This window comes from Monosiga brevicollis, genomic scaffold (genome assembly GCF_000002865.3).
Source record: "Monosiga brevicollis MX1 MONBRscaffold_7 genomic scaffold, whole genome shotgun sequence".
Taxonomy (NCBI): Eukaryota; class Choanoflagellata; order Craspedida; family Salpingoecidae; genus Monosiga; species Monosiga brevicollis.
In genome coordinates, this window is record NW_001865044.1 from 1,228,214 (window position 1) to 1,245,028 (window position 16,815).

Sequence of the window (16,815 nt, forward strand, 5' to 3'; positions counted from 1 at the left end):
GAGAGAGAGAGAGAGAGAGAGAGAGAGAGAGAGAGAGAGAGAGAGAGAGAGAGAGAGAGAGAGAGAGAGAGAGAGAGAGAGAGAGAGAGAGAGAGAGAGAGAGAGAGAGAGAGAGAGAGATTTTTTGTCTTTTGACTTTGCAATTCGATTTCATTTTTTGAATTTTCGCGGCAATTTCATTGTCTGACAATTCGCTTTGTTTTGGCGGGAATTCTAATCACTTTGTCGACAAATCACACACACACACACACACACACACACACACACACACACACACACTGAACGTGTTCGCCATTTGGCTTTTGGAGGCACACTCCCAGGGATCATGGAGGCGGGCGATTGGCAGGCATTGGAGCAAGAAGGCCAGTGGCAGCATCAGCTTTTGACTTCGCTGCAGCGGCAGTTGGAAGAGGCCAAACGGCGCCAACGGAGTGGTGTGTTTTCTCCCTTGTTCCCTCTCCGTGTGTTGGGTAGCGCTGCTTCATATTCTCGTGACACTTGCACTTAGATGCCGAAACACGCGCCAAGCTGCAGACGGCTGTGGATAATGGTCAGTCTTCTTTCATCCAAGGCTCTGGGTTGCCCATCGACCTCAAACCGCCTCTGATCTTGTGGCTGGGTGAACACCGCAGCGGCACTTGGACATGCCGCTGCAGAACAGCGCCTCAATGCCGTGCGAACACAGCTGGAGCAGATGCGGCGCCTGTTTGAGCACCGTCGCACCAAGTTGCAACGTCTCGAGGCCACCTATGAGGAGCTTTTGGCCACCGTGGAACGCCGCTTGTAGGTCGATGCTTAAAAACACGCCACCCGTAAAGCTTTTGTGATTTGAACTGACAGCGCGATGTGCCCTGGCTATGTAGAGACACCTACTGCACAACTGCGTGCGACTTGGCACGCTTTGCTCTGGTGTGATGCTCCAGACCTGCCTCTTTTGAGTGCGTGCCAAGACTTGAAATCGATTTCATTTGCGGCAGCAGAAAGGCGTGACTCAAGTCGTAGCACCACTGCCAAAGAGGTCATTCCAGGCTTCGTACGCCGTGATCTCGGTTGGCGCCACGCTGGGCTTGACTGAAGCGGATGCACTGACAAGATCCTCGTACGAGATGGCGCGCACCTCAGCCTTGTCGATGGTGAGGAGCTTATCTCCACACTCACGCAGGGGGATAAACGAGGCTTCCTTGCACAGCTCGACCACATCAGCGCCCGAATAGCCGGCCGTACGCTGAACAATGGCCTGTACGTGTTCGTCCGAAAGAGCGTGTCGCTCCGATTGAAGACTAATGCGGATCAGGGCCTCGCGGCCCAACTCATCCGGCAGCGGCACATAAAGGCGCCGCGAAAGTCGTCGGCGAGCTGCCTCATCCAACTCCTGAGCCCAAAGAACGGTACGCAGCCGACAAGTTGACCGAGTGCGAATGAGGAGAAAAAATATCCATACATGAAAAAAAAAAATGACAACACAACAAAACGAAACAAACGATTGAAAAGAAGAAAACAACCTTCCTCCTCTCCCCAGAAAAAAAAAAAAAAAAAAAAAAAATACAGGCAAGCCTTGAGCACGCTGCTGCATTGAAAGAGTAAAAATTACACCACAAACCTGCGGGCGATTGGTGGCGCCGAGAACCAAAAGTCGCTCCGACTTTTCCGTTGTGGCACCATCCTGCAATCAACAAATTTCATTGAGCAGGGGCAACCAGCAATGACCGGTCTCGTGCCCCTCACCTCCCCATGACCCAGCGCGCATTTCAACTGATGAAACCGAATTCCTGAAACAAAGGGCGCCATCACTTACAAGCTGCACCAAGAATTCAGTTTTGATGCGTCGGCTACCTTCGTTTTCCGAATCAGTGCGCGAGCTCAGCAGTGAATCAATCTGTAACCACCGACGGGCTTTGATTGAGAGAAGAGACGGCACACATGGTCAGTTCGAGCCATACCCCAGTCACCGACGACGCACCTCGTCAATAAAAATGGTGGCAGGCAGGTTCTCGCGAGCAACAGCAAAGAGGGCGCGGACGAGCTTTTCGCCCTCGCCGACCTGTCGCGCACAGGAAATTGAGGCACCTGGGATAAAGCTTGCCCTGCGCGCACGCACAAAGGTTCAACTATCAGGCGGGCCTAATCCTTTTTGAGGCGTACCCATTTGGAAGTGAGGGCTGAAGCACTGATGCTGAAGAACGTGGATTGAGCTTCGGTCGCAATGGCTTTGCCAATCATGGTCTTGCCCGTTCCCGGGGGCCCAAATAACAACACGCCTAGCATTCAGGGCCCAAATGGGAAATGAGGCCAGTGCAAAGACATCATGCTGAAACGCAGAGTGGCGAGAACGCTAGCTTAGCGCAAGGCGCAGTCAGCAAAACAGAGGTTCACCTTTGGGAATGGAGCGGAGGCCGGTAAAAATATCAGGCCGCATCATGGGCCAGATGACAATTTCCTTGATCAAATTTTTCGCCTTGTGCAGGCCAGCAATGTCATCAAACTTGACACCAGGGTCTTTGGTCATGATCTAGCGACACCATCACAAGCCCCAGTGAGATGATCTGCCATCAGAGTGCTAAAGGCTGCAATCGGTCGAAAGGCAGGGCCTGGAAGTTGTTGGCACCTCGTTGCGAATGCGCTCCACGAGCTTTTCATCCAATGTGTTGAGGAAGCTGTCCTCGCCTTCTTTGGCCTCGGTGCTGTTGCGCGAAGCTTGCCCAACAGCGCCTTGGCCACCCTGGCCGGCACCGTTATCGTCGGTACGAAATGGCGCCACATAGCCGTTATCTAGCAAGGTGGGGCCACGCAAAAGAATTAGTTGCCCGTTGTTTGGGGTGGAGTGCGACTGGCTGAGGGGCGTACTGGCATGCCGACGACTGAGACCAAGGCCTGCGCGTTTGGCTGGGCGCTGTCCACCCCCACCACCACCACCACCGTAACGATCACCGCCTCCACCGCCGGCACCACCCATGCCCCGACGACGCTTTGCATCGTCCCGAGCCTACCGTGGACGAGCACATTGAAGCAGGTAAGGGTCACAGCATCGCACGACCACACTGCAGGGAGGCCTTTTGGGCATGCATGCGGAGCTACCAACCAATTGTTCGCCGGCAGTGATGAAGACCTCTGGAGCATTGGGTGCGGGTGAAGAGCCGGCAAAGGATCGCGAGCGTTCCATGTGATGACTGCCATGGCCCTCCGAGGGGTGGCTTGGCTGCAGGCTTTGGCGTCGAGCCCGCTCCTCGGCACGGGAGACCTCGGCGCGCAGGTTGCGGATGAGCGTGTCACGGTCACGGAGCTGTGTTTGGGCTGCAGACAGGGCTCCGCGTAGCTCATGGACGGCCTGTTCCAGGGTCTGGTTGGCTTGCTGAAGGCGGCTATTATCGGCCTCGAGTTCGTCTAGCACCAGTTGCATGCTGTCCAGCTGTGCCTGCGTGGTCTGCTGCTGGGTTGAAGCGGCTGATGCGTGTGTTTGCGGAGGTGAGGTGTGTTGAGACCCCGCAGCAGGCGCCGCGGCAGTGCCCGGTCGGGAAGCAGCTGCCGATGGAGAAGGTGTAGCGTCGGTTGTCGTGGTCAGTGAGGGTCGGCTATTCGGCGAGTCGTGGGTGGAGCTGGCCCCGCTCTGGAGCCGTGGGCCCGAGCGAGTGTATTCCTATGTTGTTGAAAGAATACGCAAACGTTGATTTGTGATAAGGCGATGCAAGGGTCGAACGAGACGGGGTGTGAGGGGTAGAGAAACGACGCGCGCCAAAAATGCATCAAGGAGTTCCAAAAAAAAAAAAAAAAGAGAAAAGAGAAAAAGAGATTAAAAAAAAAGCACGTACGCGGGCCCATGCTAGGAAGGTTTCGCGTGAAGCCGGTTGAACGGGTCTTGTGTCCTTGGGCAGTCGGTGGTTAGGATGTCGCCAGCGTGGGGCGAGATGTCGCTGCCAAGCCTTCACCGCCTGTCGGCGAGTGGCATCGGCATCGGCAAGCCCAGCGTTGTGGGCCAGCTCGAGCCATTCACGACGAGCACAGCGTTGAATCTGCACATGACGTGACGGCAAAATGATTTGAAAACAGGCTTGGATTTGGCCTCCTCCCCGGCCCGGCCGATGGCTTGTTAGGGAGAGGCAAGGGCAAGATCCAAGCGAGACGCACCTGAGCTTCGTCCTTTGGTTCAGCGTTGGCAGCCTCGTGGAGGGCAAACGTTAGGGGCTGGATGGCACGCAGCCGAACCTTCTCGGCCTCGGGCAACTGTAGCAGTGGGGCTGGCGGCGGCATTGCGGCGAGAACCACGGCCAGCACCACAGCCTCTCCCTATCTGTGCCCCGCACCACCCACGTCGCAAGCGTACAACGAGCGCAGCCGAGGCACGTACAGCTCGCTCACGCAACGGCCGCACACCAGTCACCGTTGACTTGCCGGTCGGCGGATTGCAATCAGAGTCGTACAGCTCAATGCCTACACCCGTCATGAGGAAATGCAGTCATGGGCAGCATACCACGTCAATGCTTCATCCCAATCGTACCATCCCAGCCCATCGTTGATCAAGCATCCAACACTCTCAAACATCGCCTCATCCCCTCCCCCCCATCTCCCGCCCGCCATAACCCCTCCCTCCCCACCGGCGCTGCCAAAGTCTCACCACAAGCAGAACCAGAACCAGAACCCGCAACGAGGCAAAAAAAAATACGGAACGTAACGGCTTGATGTACAAGAGAGAGAGAGAGAGAGAGAGAGAGAGAGAGAGAGAGAGAGAGAGAGAGACTTGAGTGATTGTCAGCATTATTTCCCTCATTGTCAGCACTTTTCTGACGGTCTATTCCTGATTGTCAGCATTTTCACACAGACACACACACACACACACACACACACTCTCTCTCCACTCGATTGTCAGCAATTTCGAAACAGCGCTCGCTTCGTCAAGGTGATCAAGGGGAGCGGGATGGCTTGGCAGCCACGGTTTCTGGTGCGGACGCTGGATGGGGTGAATGTTGATCCGGTGCAGCTGCGTCGGCGGTTGGTGGAGGATGGGTTTGTGATCTTGCGAAACTTTTTTGAACCCGCCATTGTGCGGGAAGCGCGAACTGCTTGCCGCATCCTTGAGAATGAGGTCCGTGGCGGCTGCACATGCTTGCGAGTGAGCCGAGTGGCGGGTGGCTTCATACTATCGAGGCGTGCCACACCTGATTGAAAACCGTCGCGGCAGACGCTCGCGCGTCTGATAGAGGAGGGTCACGTCCAGGATCTCTGTGCGGAGCTTCCTTTGGAAACGCGTTTGGCCAAGGCTTGCCGAGCCTGTCCGGAACAGGTGCGGCAGGCCGCTGCTGCAACCCGTACTGGGCACATGTGCGCTCGCGCTCACAGAAGTCTCAATGGATATTCACATCTTACCAAATGGCATGTACGTGTCGGCGGTTGCAGGTGCCAACCCTCTTTCACTCTGAGCTGCACCTGCTGCAGCTCTTTGACCTGTTTTGTGGTCGCGACCTTCTGGAGATGATGCTTGCCATTACCGGTACGCTGCACGCCCCCATCACGACACCCTGCTTGCAACTGCCAAGCACGCCCACTTGCGCTTATAGAATAATGATTCTCTCCCTGCTTTCTTCTTTTTTTTTCTTCTATCTCACTCTTGTCAACTTGGCAGGCGCAGACGAGCTGCGGCTGCTTCCCAGCTACACGATTCGTCCCAAAATGCCCCACCTGGAAAGTCACAATCTGCCCTGGCACCAAGATGGGGGCCTCGATGAACACGGCCAACCCCAGACGCGCGACATTGCCGACCTCCTCGAAGCTTTTGGTCTGCACGATGGCTACTTTCGGTAGGCGCGGCTCTATGGTACTTGTCATCAGCGTCGTCGCCACCGCCACCACCACCACCACCACCACCACCACCACGTGATGTTTGAATGCGGGTGCCAAGAAAGTGGGGCACTACTCACAAAACGTCGTTGCGCCCGACTTTGCCCTTTTCAGGACCATCAACTGCTGGGCGCCGCTCGTGCAAGCCAACAAGGCAGCGGGATGCCTACGCTTCATCCCTCAGAGCCATCGCCAGGGCCTCCTGTCTCACCTAGAACTGAGCCAAACTGCCAATGGAGGTCCCAAGCACCCCACGCAGGTTGAGCCGGGCATCATGGCCGAACTCGAGCCACATGCTGTGGACATTGAGACGTCGCCCGGAGATCTTGTTTTGTTCAGCAACTTGCTGGTCTATAGCGATCAACTCAATGAGTATGCAGAGCTTGCCACTCACCCCGCCCGCTCTTCTTCTTAGCAACGGCCATTCCATACACGCTTCTCATCTGATGCCGTTGCATGGTCCGAAACGCTGCCTCTAGGCGTCAAGGTTACGTCCGCTGGAGCGCCGAGTGGCGCTATCAGGATGCCGAGCAAGTGGCCGCAACGGAACCAGGCCTCGGGCACATTGTCCGCTCGCTAATTGATATCGACAACGAGATCCAGTCGCCCCAAGAGTGGGCCCTGGCTTCGGCTTGACCCTTGGTCTCGGCCGTCAATAGACTTTTGATGCTGAGGGAGGGTGGTTTTTGTGGCCACCCCTATCGCTGCCCCTGCACCGTGTTCTGAGTGATCGTGGTCAGCACCAGAGGTGGCAGCTTCCATGTGTCTTTTGATCTTCCTTTCCCTCCTTTTCTGTCATCATCGGCCTCCGACCCGCCAGAGCTGCGCTCTGCCTCCAAATCAATTTGAATCGACTCCACAAACTTTGATGATTCTGTCATCGCGCTAAATTGCCAAGGGGGATAATATCATGATGCCGCGGATGTTACGCGTGGTGACCGTGCGGCGCTGCGCGGGGCCTTGGCCTTGAACGCCGGTTGGACCATGCCGGTGGCCACGGTGCCTTGGTTCAAGAGCAAGCCCTAAGGACCACCAGGAATCATGGGATGAGATCACGACCAGCACTGTGCGCACCCCTGCCGCTGAGCAGGCAAGAGCAAGGGGATACCGAACGAAAGAAGCAAGCTCATACCTGGCTCTCGAGCTCAAACTCAATCTCCTGCAAACGTCGAAAAACCTGGGCGCCTGCACCCAATGGTAGAGGGCAGATCAGTTGCTTGGCCATGATTGCCGTTGCCTGCAAACATAACAACGAGCGACGCGTGAGAAGGCAGCCCCGAGGAAACCAGGTGAACGAGGTGAGGCTACACTCTGCCGGGGACTCGACCCACCAGGTCGGCCGAAAGCGGCTCGTCGTTGGGGCCTCCCAGGGCTACATCCACCACAACGTCGCACCGGGCTTTTTGCGCCTCGCCTACCAACGCACGAAGCAAACCCGATGAGGCCGCTCCTTCCTCTCGCTCTGAAGTCTGGCAGATATTGCTGGCCCTGCGCCAACTCGAACAACTCATGCTTGCCCACCCTGCCTCTACTCGAGTACAGCACGTCCACACGACGTACGGGCTTGGCGGCAAAAATTGGATATCACAGCACACTGCACCAAGTTGAGCAAGACGCCCGTAACGCAGGTATTTTGCTGAGCGTGGGTGCTTGAGTCCTGGCCAGCCAAGATGGCCGCAGCATCAGCGGACAAAACAGCGTCATCCGTAGCCTCCTGCTCTTCGCTGGCCTCAACAGAGGCATCTTCCTCAGCCACGGTGACCTCTGGAGCTGGTTCGGGCGTGCCCGCTTCACTTGATGCAGGCTCATCTGCTTCGCTATCGTCAATGCCAAATAAACTTGGGATGCGGCTTGGCCGTGATTCGAGAGCTTGGTGGCATACAATGTGACAGCGCCCATGCGCGGTCGTGCACAGGTGTTGCCAGTTTTCCCTCTCCTATAATGCCGACGCGAATATCAGCTGAAACGACACAGCAGCCGTGGGGGGCTTAATTTAACAGCGACCCACTTCGGGAACGGCACGCAAGGGGTCCACAATAAACACAAGGCCGTGGCTGTGTGTTAGCCGGGCCAATTCGTCGGCCTGCAAGACGATATGAAACGGAAAAGTGAGGGGCTTGGCAGCTCAGGTCTCAGCCGCAAGGTTGGAGCGAACAAGTTGTGCTCTGACCAGCTCGCGGCCCGTTTTGGAGGTGCCGATGTCATAGCGATCCTTCTTCGAATCATAGCTTTGATTTACAGCTAATCGAGCATTGGGCATGGTTGTAGAGGGTCAGATGCTGTGGGGCAATCATGTCATGGGGCGCATGCTTTCACGCACCGAAAGACAAGCCAAAATAGAAGTCGCGGCCAAGCTGCATGTTGACCGTGTTACCGGCATCGCGCAAAAGGTCGACGACCTTGTCGAGCTAAAAACATAGGTAGCAATTGTGGTGGCACAGCGTGAGCAAAACGTGAGCACAACTGCCTCGATCCAAAAGCCTAGTTTGAGGTGGTGGACACACATACCGAATCAAAGTTCATGGAAAAAATGCCATTGTCGTTTGGCAGCAAGGGTTGTTTTGTGCCCGCCTTGGCCTACCATCCCAAAGAAGTAAGTCATCAATCAGACGCCAACGGGCTGTACCGTTTGGGTAGGAAGCGTGTCACCCAATTCAATCCTCAAGGCGTACCTGAACGGCTTTGGTGAGCTGGAGTAGCATTGGCACCATGTTCTTCATGGGCAGTTGTCGTGCCATTCGCACATAGACACTGCGTAGTCGAGCTTTGCCACCTGTTCATGATCGGTACGGAAAACCGGATTAAGAGTTGATGGCCAACAGTGGTCAAACATGCAGCATGGTTAGCATACCTGTGCACTGAAATAGCTCGATCAATGGAATAGGCACGCCGCGGTGCGTTCCATCCTCCCTGCCAGCCAGGCCAAGGCAGATGCCCAACGTTATGGTGAGCGAAGCGCGAAAGGGAAGAACGGACAAGAAAGCAGGAGGAAGAAGAAGAGGAAGAAGAAGAGGAAGAAGAAGAAGAAGAAGAAGAAGAAGAAGAAGAAGGAGAAGAAGAAGGAGAAGAAGAAGAAGGAGAAACATGAGAGGAGTTCAGGGGACAAAGGTGTCCAAGCTAGGACGCACGGGCGGTCAAAGATTTGGCTCAGGACGCGGTGAACGGGTTCACGCTTCACTTCGGCCAATGCTTGAACGGTCGCCAGTGAGGTGGCTAGCACGGGTTGAACACCCAACTTGTGGCAAGACAATCCAGCGGCATGACGGTGAGGACAGGCGTACGGTCAAAAGCTGAATGTTTGTGCGACGCAGTGTGGGGCTGGTGGCAGGCACCGTACCGACGGCAGGGCCAAGGGGTCAGCATCGAGAGCTAGCATGGCATCGTCGATGCCCTCAATGTTCTCGAGCTGCAAGCCGTACACCGCCGGGCTGATGGCCTCGTTCAGAGTTGTGCAGACAGGCCCTAGAACGTTGGCGTCCTGTTGGCGCAGCGAACAGCGTCGGTGTATCGTATACGGGAAGGCGACGAGGCAAAGAAGGGGGGCGCCAAAGGAAAAAAAAAAAAAGATCATTAACCCTGGCATCAGCTATCAGGAGCATCGAGGGCGCGTTCACTCTGGAGCGCACCTCTGTCAGGTCGAGGCGCTCGACCGGGGTCGCTGGGGCCACCGGTACAGTTATGCGACGCGTCTCATTGTCCTCGGTGGTCTGCTTGGGAGAGTAAGGCGAGTCAGCAAAGTGAGCGGCGGCCAGCAGGTGACAAATGCAAGGGTACATTTGCTTCAGCAGAGTGTGGGCCTTGCCTGATCTTCCGTGTCGTAAACGCTACGGGGCGGGCGCACAGTTGCAAGGAGGCGGACAACGTTGTTGACACGCGCAAAAAGACGGCAGCCCAGCTGCGGCATGCCATTGTTGCCAATCGTGGACACGGCTTCAACCTGTCCAAGGCAAATGCGTTTCAATCGTGAACACTCCGTCAAAGCATGGTCCAGGGATTGACGGGAGGCGTCCAGCTTGAGCTGATCCAGGCAACGACTGGCTGACTCTGGGCGAGCTGACTCACATGATCGATGGTAGCTCCGTGGCCGCGGGTGCGAAAATATTCCGCCAAAAAGCCAATCACATCTTCCGGCTCCTCCTTACATGCAGCATTGAGCGCATCCTCCACTGGGTTCAGTACCTGGCTGGCTGCAATCCAGGCCTCGGCTGCCACTTGCCGCTCGGTCATCTTGTTGCCGTTCGTGTGTGTGTGTGTGTGTGTGAGCGCGCTGGTTGTCAAGCAGTCGCCAGACACAATTGTCTGACAATACAATGTTGAGAACAGAAATTGTCAACATATCCTCTTGTCAGCATCAAAATCAAAGATAGAGAGTGACAGGAACAAAGATAGAGAGGGAGGCACTTGGAAGTTTTGTTTCCTGGAAGATGGCGGGTCGGGTGTCACATGGGGAGGCACAGGAGATGTTTGCGCTGCGGGTGGCGGCAGCGTATGGGCGTGCGGCACCAAATTTGGCGCGCAACGTGTTGTGCAATGTGCTGGAGCTGCCGACGGTGGGAGCTGGTGCCGGGAACTCGCTGAGTGAGAAGGCTGCGCACAGCCAGCGGGGAGGCCAGGCCCGAGGTTGGCAGCGGCAAACTTGTCTAAGCTGCGGGGCCATGGCCTGCGTCAACCCAACCCTCAGTATTGTGCGCGTGCGACGCAACAAGCGGGGCCAGCCGCACCTCACATGCCGCGTTTGCGGTGCCCTGTGGCATTCCTACGACCGTCACACCATGCAGGGCCTTCGTCGCACCAACGCCGCCAACGCCGCCAAGGCGCTGCAGGCTGCCGCGTCCCACCCTTCGACAACAAGGACCGTAGCCCCCTCCAAAACGACCCCCTCAGCTCAAGCTGGCTCATCAGTGACCGCCCCCGGTAAAAAGGACAAGCCAGGCAAAGCCAACAAAGCACGCAAACAACGCGCCAAGCTCAACAAGGCCCTCCAGCAAGCCGCAGGCCAAAGCAAAGGCGGCGGTGCCCTTCATGATTTTCTGGCCAACTTGAGTTGATCAAGGCCACTGCCACGACCTGATACAGTAAGGTGGCAGAGGGCCATCCTTCAGGCCTTGACTATTTTCTTTTGACGTCATGATAATCTTGTGGCTCTTTCTGCTTGTATCTCGATCGAGGCGCGCGCAGATTGAGTGTTCGATTTCTCTTGTGTGTTTTTGTTTTTCTCCATTTCTTCAAGTTTTACTTGGCCGTGAGCTTGGCTAGCAAGCCATCGACCTGATCCACTGAGTGGGTCGCAATCCGACGTTCGCTCTCGACATACTGCTTTGCCATCTGAGCCGCTGCCGAGTCACCGATCGCCTGTTGATATCCGCACGCCATGGGGAGGGACGCGGGAGGAAGAAAAAAAGATTGCGAGGCAACACACGCAAATCAGATCATCATCATCATCACATTCACACGCCTCAGCCCTCTGGACAAGGGCAAACAGGCCGGTGTTTGCTGGCCATGCGCGAGGGGCGAACACACCTCGGGATCGGCCGGAACAGCGTCTAGCAAAGTCGCGACCTTGCTGCGGATGAGTTGCAAGGCACGAAACTCGTTGTTGCGGCTAACCATGCCACCTTCCATGGCGCCCAGGGTCTGGCATTTTTGAGGATTCCGCAAATGGTCCTCAACCTCCTCTGCACCAATCATTGCCAGATTACAGACAAGACGCCCGGCATGCACACAACAAGGCAGGGCATACGCAAAGAAGAAGTCCGTGTAAGCAGAAACGCGGAAGATTGACACCGGGCTTCCAAGCGACTGGGCCCACCTTTACTCATGCTGGCCACTCGGGCAAAGGCCAACAATTGCGGGTCCAGTTGGTCATCGGTCGAGAGCACAAAGTCGCCCGCGCTGTTATGGGGCCGTGCCGAAGAGACAGCCCAAAGGACCACGACAAAGAAGACAAGGAATCAGGATAAAAAGCACGGCAGCAAGGCTTCAAGACGATGGAAGCCCAAGGGCGCGCCACATACGGAGGTACGGTGAGATTGCGCAGTAGCAATGCCTTGATCTTGTACAGGCTGTCCGTCTCATCGAGAGCTGTGATTGGGCAAGGGCATGTACACGTGAGAGGGTGCCGACGAATGCCGCCACTCGAATGGCCTCGTGCAAAATGTGCGTTGGTCAGAACACGTACAAAAGGGTACGTTCACGTAATCGTTGGCATGGCCCGCAAAGAAAAAGCCCTGGTGCAGTAGAAACTGGCCATTGTTGCGGTCACCATACCACATGGTAATCTGGCTCCCGGGCTTGGCGGGCGCAGGGCACACAAACTCGAGACACTCGCGCTCAGAGTCAAACTGAGTCGACATCTAGTTCAAGGGCGAACGAGTGAGCTAACATCTTGCCACCGACGAAAACGATCATATCTATCCGGGCAAGAAACACAAGGCAAGAAAACAAGGAAAAAAATCGAGGGGCGGGAAGGAGAGCAGATACACGAGCTCTTGTCTGAACATACGGGGTGGTTTGCATGGTTGATCATGTCCCAAAGAGGAATCAGGGCCAAAGTTGGTTTCATTTGTCCATCACTGTTGGGCGAACCGGCACTAGCGCGTGAGACCGGGGGCGCCTTGACTCCAAGCAAGTGCTGTGGGCGGTCCGAGCAACGTACGGTCCGGCTTGAGGAATCGAGTTTTGGCGAGTCATGACGGTGGCTACGGCCCAGCGCCAATCCTCAAACGTAAATGCTTCCGGTGAGAGCCCCAAGGTCTCAGGCACACCGGCCTCCTAGCATGGCGTACCCAGGTATCAATGAGGCGATTGGTGAGTTTCATTCAAGCAACCAACGTTTGTGAATTTGTGCCCTCGGACGAGAGGAAAACAGGAGCAGCTCGGATTTGCACGCACTGAGAGCTTGTTGTGGAGGTAGCCGTACTGGCGGCAGACGTGTTTGTAGAGGCGGATGGCTTCGACAAACAGGGACGAGCCTCGTAGAGACATGAGATCGGGCAAGTCCCAGTATAGTGGGACCGAATATGAGACGGGCAAGCAGGCAATGTAGGGGCGCCAGAAGGAGTCAAGATCGTGCAGCTCGAGGAGAAGGTGAAAGGCCAGGGTCACGTTGGGCATGAGCTTGAGCATGGTGTCACTATCCATGTAAGCCCCGAGGGTGGAGCGGCGAGCCGATTCTTCCGACAGCATACATGCCTCGGGTATCCGCAGCAGCGTTTCACCCGGGGCCGCCTCGGCCGTGGCCTTGAGTCCTTGACCCATGCCGTTGAAATGATCCACAGCCACCTAATCACGCTCGGACCCGACACGGCACGCGTGCAAGGGATGGTGTCAGCCAGGATGTCACGCATCACAGGCTGGGGCAGCACCGGTGCACGGGTGGCTTTTTCATCAAGTCAGGGTGATGCGAGGCTCCGCTTGTGCCACACCTTGTCAACGGTTGCTCCGCACTGCTTGAGCCAATCAACGAGTTCGTCATATTCCTCCTCGGCCGTGCGCTCTGGATGCACGGATAAGCCTACGCGCCCAGGGGCAAATTTCGGGAGGCAAGCGGCGAGCCAGCGACATGAACTATCCCACCTTTGTTGGCCCCACAGAAGCACATGCAATACGACTACAGACCTCGTTGAGCGCTGATGATTTGCTCAACAAACGTCCGCAGCTTGATGTGCTCTGCCAGCTCGTCTGCCTCGGAATCATGGGGCGAGGGCGGCAAGCTCGCCACTATGCCAACAGAACACCAAATGCCAGCAACAAGAAGGATTAGAGTCGGATCTCAAACGTAGCAGCCGGAAGACGGAAGACGCTGAGCAGCAGCGCGGTCTGTGTCGAGCATACCCTCCATCATGTTGCTGATGTGTTGGTTGACCAGAGCCATCTTGGACGATCCACGAAGACAAGGAAAATCTGCAGCCGAGCCCGTTTCCAATCAGCTGTAAACCACTCGCTTCAAGCAAATGCACTCTCCTGCCCCGATCCATGCCCGACCACGCACCACCCGCAACCAACTACACATACCCGTTTGCTCTCTGCGAAAAAAAAAAAAATTAATTTCTCTCTCTCTCTCTTAACATGTTAAATTGGCGATTGGTCAAAGTTGTATTTTCCACAACAACTGTTGTCAACAATTGCGTTTCCAGAAGGTACGTGACTCTGTGTGCGTGTGCCAGTGGCAGCGGGGAGCGCTACCGGGATTCATAGCGTCGTGATGGCGGCGGGAAGAGGGTATAAAGGGTGGCTCTGGACTTGAATGCATTTTTGGGTTTCTCCGCCCCCCCTCTCTCTCTCTGTCTCTTTTTTTGGGGGGGTGGTGACTGCCGCTGCCTCGCTTGACCAAGCGTCGTGGGTTCAGTGGCAGCGTGGGATAGCTGAATCTTTGGGGGAGGGGACGAGTTTTGGTGGCTCGACGACACAGTGCTTGCCAGGTTCTGGCTGCTTCTCGTACATGGGTCTGACTTGTGTTTTCTCAACAGTTGTGGTGACTGGGGTATTTGTCGTGGCACAGGAAGGAGTTCGAGAAGCTTCCTGGGCTGCTGGGGGGCCACTCTGTGTGTGCGTGTGCGTGCGTGTGTGTGGGTGTGGATGGCATTTTTCTTTTCCTGTGTACCCACATCAAGTACAGCAACTGTTCCATGCTGACCTCTGCTCGGCTGCCTCTTGGGAACTGAACGGCTCGCAGTTTGAGTTTTTGCTTCAATTAGAACCGTCACCATGGATTTGGATATGGACGACACCATGCCAGAACTCGAGACCACCCTGGCTGACGAGGGAGACATCTGCGGCGATGGCTCCATCCTCAAGGAGATTATTACCGCGGGTACTGGGTAAGTCGATGCTTTCAATGTTTGAACCACGTGACTCTTGTTCAAGGCTCAACGTACGATAGAGTCACTTGTGCGCCTCTCACTTTCCTGCCCACTCGCCGGAAACAGCGACAAGCCCATGATGGGCTCAAAGGTATTTGTCCACTATGTTGGCACTCTTGAAAACGGCGACAAGTTTGACTCTTCGCGCGATCGCGGCGACCTTTTTTCCTTTGAACTTGGAGCTGTGAGTATCGTTTTTTTTTTTTTGGGTCCTTTTTGTCCGTTTCAGCGTTCTGCTTCAGCGCGGTGTTCGATTTGCATGCTCGAAGCGCTTGTTGAGACATGGCTGATTGGATGCATTCCCCTTGCATGTGGCACCTTTGTGTAGGGCCGCGTGATCAAGGGCTGGGATGAAGGTGTTTCGACGATGCGCGTCGGTGAAAAGTCCAAGTTTACCATCAAGTCGCACAAGGCCTACGGCGATGCCGGCTCACCCCCCAAGATTCCCGGCGGCGCAACTCTGGTGTTTGAGATTGAGCTCTTCCGCTGGTCCAATGAGGAGGACGTGAGCACGCAAAAGGATGGCTCCTTGCTCAAGGCTATCTTGAGCCGTGGCGAGGGCTACAAGACCATCAAGGAACTCACCAACGTCACATTTTCGTACACTGTCACCCTGAAGGATGGCGATAAGGTGGGATTGGCATTGTGGGGGTGGAAGTGCAGCTCAATTTTTGAGACCTCGGCCTCGCTGGCCTCTCTGGCCTCTCTGGTTCATCCGTGCCGCCCTCGCAGATGTTGACGTTCGTCTCACGATACACGTTGTGTGCTCGAATCCCTTCCCTGCATTGGTGTGCGCGAATTGTGACCACAGGAGGTGATCCAGGTGCCCGAGGCCAACCCCAAGACATATGTGGTAGATGACGAGGATTTGCCTTTCCCCGGCCTAGAGGCAGCCCTCAAGACCATGAAGGACAAGGAAACGGCCAAGTTTACAATTGCGCCCGAGCACGCCTTTGGCAGCGAGGGCAGCACAGAACATCAGGTGCCGGCCAACGCAACCCTTGTGGCCGTGATCAAGGTGCACCAGGTGGAGTTTGCCAAGGAGACCTGGGATCTTTCCAGCGAGGAGAAGGTTGCCGCTGCCGAAACCCTGCGAACGGCCGGCAACAACTTTTTCAAGGCAGGCGATTTTGCGCGTGCTCTCCGCCGTTACACCAAGGCCGTCGACCATTTGAAATCGGACCACGACTTTACCGAGGAGCTCAAGGCGGAGGCCAAGCAGAAGCGTGTCGCCTGCTACTCCAACATGGCGCAGTGCGCCCTTAAGACAAAGGAGTTTACCAAGGCTCGTGAGCATGCCGATGCGGCGCTGGAGCTCGACCCTCAAAATGTCAAGGTGAGGCGGCAGTTGGCTGTTAATGTGGCGCCCCGGCCGTGGTTGAAAGTTGAAGGATTATGTGTGCTGCTTGATCAGTGGGTAATTCTAACGCGTTTTGTCCTTGGTAGGCGTTGTATCGTCGGGCCATGGCTCTGCATGAGATGTCCGAGTGGGATCAGGCTGCGGCGGATTGCCAACAAATCCAGACTTTGGACAAGGACAATACTAGCGCAGCCGCCCTCTTGAAGAAGGTTAAGGCCAAGCAGCATGCCTACAATCAGAAGCAGAAGGCCTTGTTCAAGGGACTCTTCAAGTAAAATGTTGATCCTACAATGGTCGGATTGAGTTGATGAATCGAACAAAACCAACCTATGACTATGTATCGGCTCTCTGGGCAAGCAATCGACGAGAAGCAGGATTGGGTATAAAAAGAAAAGAATCGAGAAGGCTACCGAGCTTGTCGAGTTGTAATCCCATTTCCACTGTCTTGAAGCGCCAAGACGTCGCCCAAGTCCGGACCAGCAGTTGGCTGCAGCGCACCTGGAAGCGCCTGCTTCGTCCACTCCCTTGAAACCTTGAAAGGTTCAACTCGCTCTCTCAAGTTGTATACGTAAAACATAGCATTCTTGCTGAATTTTATAAGGCCACAACGTTACTTAATGCAGATAAATGGCATGTTTGTGTCGGTACGGTAGGATGACTTGTCATACGAACATGACAAAGTGTGTGTGTGTGTGTGTGTGTGTGTGTGTGTGTGTGTGTCACTCCTCCTCCTCCTCCTCCTCCCTTTCCGTGACGCCTTGTGGT

General features: G+C 55.6%; 6 protein-coding genes across 6 annotated transcripts; 3 read left to right on the plus strand and 3 right to left on the minus strand.

Moving 5' to 3' along the window:
- Positions 1–991: 991 nt before the first annotated feature.
- On the minus strand, positions 992–2,509 carry MONBRDRAFT_16309 (uncharacterized protein; the record flags this gene model as incomplete). The annotated part of the gene is made up of 6 exons (XM_001745072.1): positions 992–1,372; positions 1,601–1,663; positions 1,796–1,876; positions 1,961–2,041; positions 2,143–2,258; positions 2,374–2,509. Coding segments are annotated over 6 exons (858 nt in total), but the record flags the coding sequence as incomplete, so codon positions are not given.
- Positions 2,510–5,361: 2,852 nt separating this feature from the next.
- Positions 5,362–6,465, plus strand: MONBRDRAFT_24730 (uncharacterized protein; the record flags this gene model as incomplete). The annotated part of the gene is made up of 4 exons (XM_001744901.1): positions 5,362–5,482; positions 5,615–5,789; positions 5,944–6,201; positions 6,309–6,465. The coding sequence occupies 4 exons, from the start codon at positions 5,362–5,364 to the stop codon at positions 6,463–6,465; spliced, it is 711 nt and encodes a 236-aa protein (XP_001744953.1).
- A 272-nt stretch (positions 6,466–6,737) lies between these two features.
- MONBRDRAFT_24731 (uncharacterized protein) lies at positions 6,738–10,056 on the minus strand (the record flags this gene model as incomplete). The annotated part of the gene is made up of 15 exons (XM_001745073.1): positions 6,738–6,851; positions 6,962–7,066; positions 7,161–7,243; positions 7,390–7,765; positions 7,838–7,912; positions 8,000–8,070; positions 8,150–8,237; positions 8,338–8,406; positions 8,502–8,602; positions 8,681–8,739; positions 8,958–9,064; positions 9,167–9,307; positions 9,456–9,653; positions 9,689–9,766; positions 9,892–10,056. 15 exons carry the CDS (start codon positions 10,054–10,056, stop codon positions 6,738–6,740), a joined length of 1,830 nt encoding a protein of 609 aa, XP_001745125.1.
- Positions 10,057–10,253: 197 nt separating this feature from the next.
- Positions 10,254–10,877, plus strand: MONBRDRAFT_7543 (uncharacterized protein; the record flags this gene model as incomplete). Its single annotated transcript, XM_001744902.1, has 1 exon — positions 10,254–10,877. The coding sequence occupies one exon, from the start codon at positions 10,254–10,256 to the stop codon at positions 10,875–10,877; it is 624 nt and encodes a 207-aa protein (XP_001744954.1).
- A 636-nt stretch (positions 10,878–11,513) lies between these two features.
- MONBRDRAFT_16278 (uncharacterized protein) lies at positions 11,514–13,382 on the minus strand (the record flags this gene model as incomplete). The annotated part of the gene is made up of 7 exons (XM_001745074.1): positions 11,514–11,721; positions 11,844–11,910; positions 12,008–12,182; positions 12,332–12,401; positions 12,485–12,582; positions 12,685–13,110; positions 13,254–13,382. Coding segments are annotated over 7 exons (1,173 nt in total), but the record flags the coding sequence as incomplete, so codon positions are not given.
- A 1,384-nt stretch (positions 13,383–14,766) lies between these two features.
- Positions 14,767–16,587, plus strand: MONBRDRAFT_21434 (uncharacterized protein; the record flags this gene model as incomplete). Its single annotated transcript, XM_001744903.1, has 6 exons — positions 14,767–14,874; positions 15,019–15,347; positions 15,423–15,424; positions 15,548–16,026; positions 16,137–16,321; positions 16,509–16,587. 6 exons carry the CDS (start codon positions 14,767–14,769, stop codon positions 16,585–16,587), a joined length of 1,182 nt encoding a protein of 393 aa, XP_001744955.1.
- Positions 16,588–16,815: the final 228 nt, after the last annotated feature.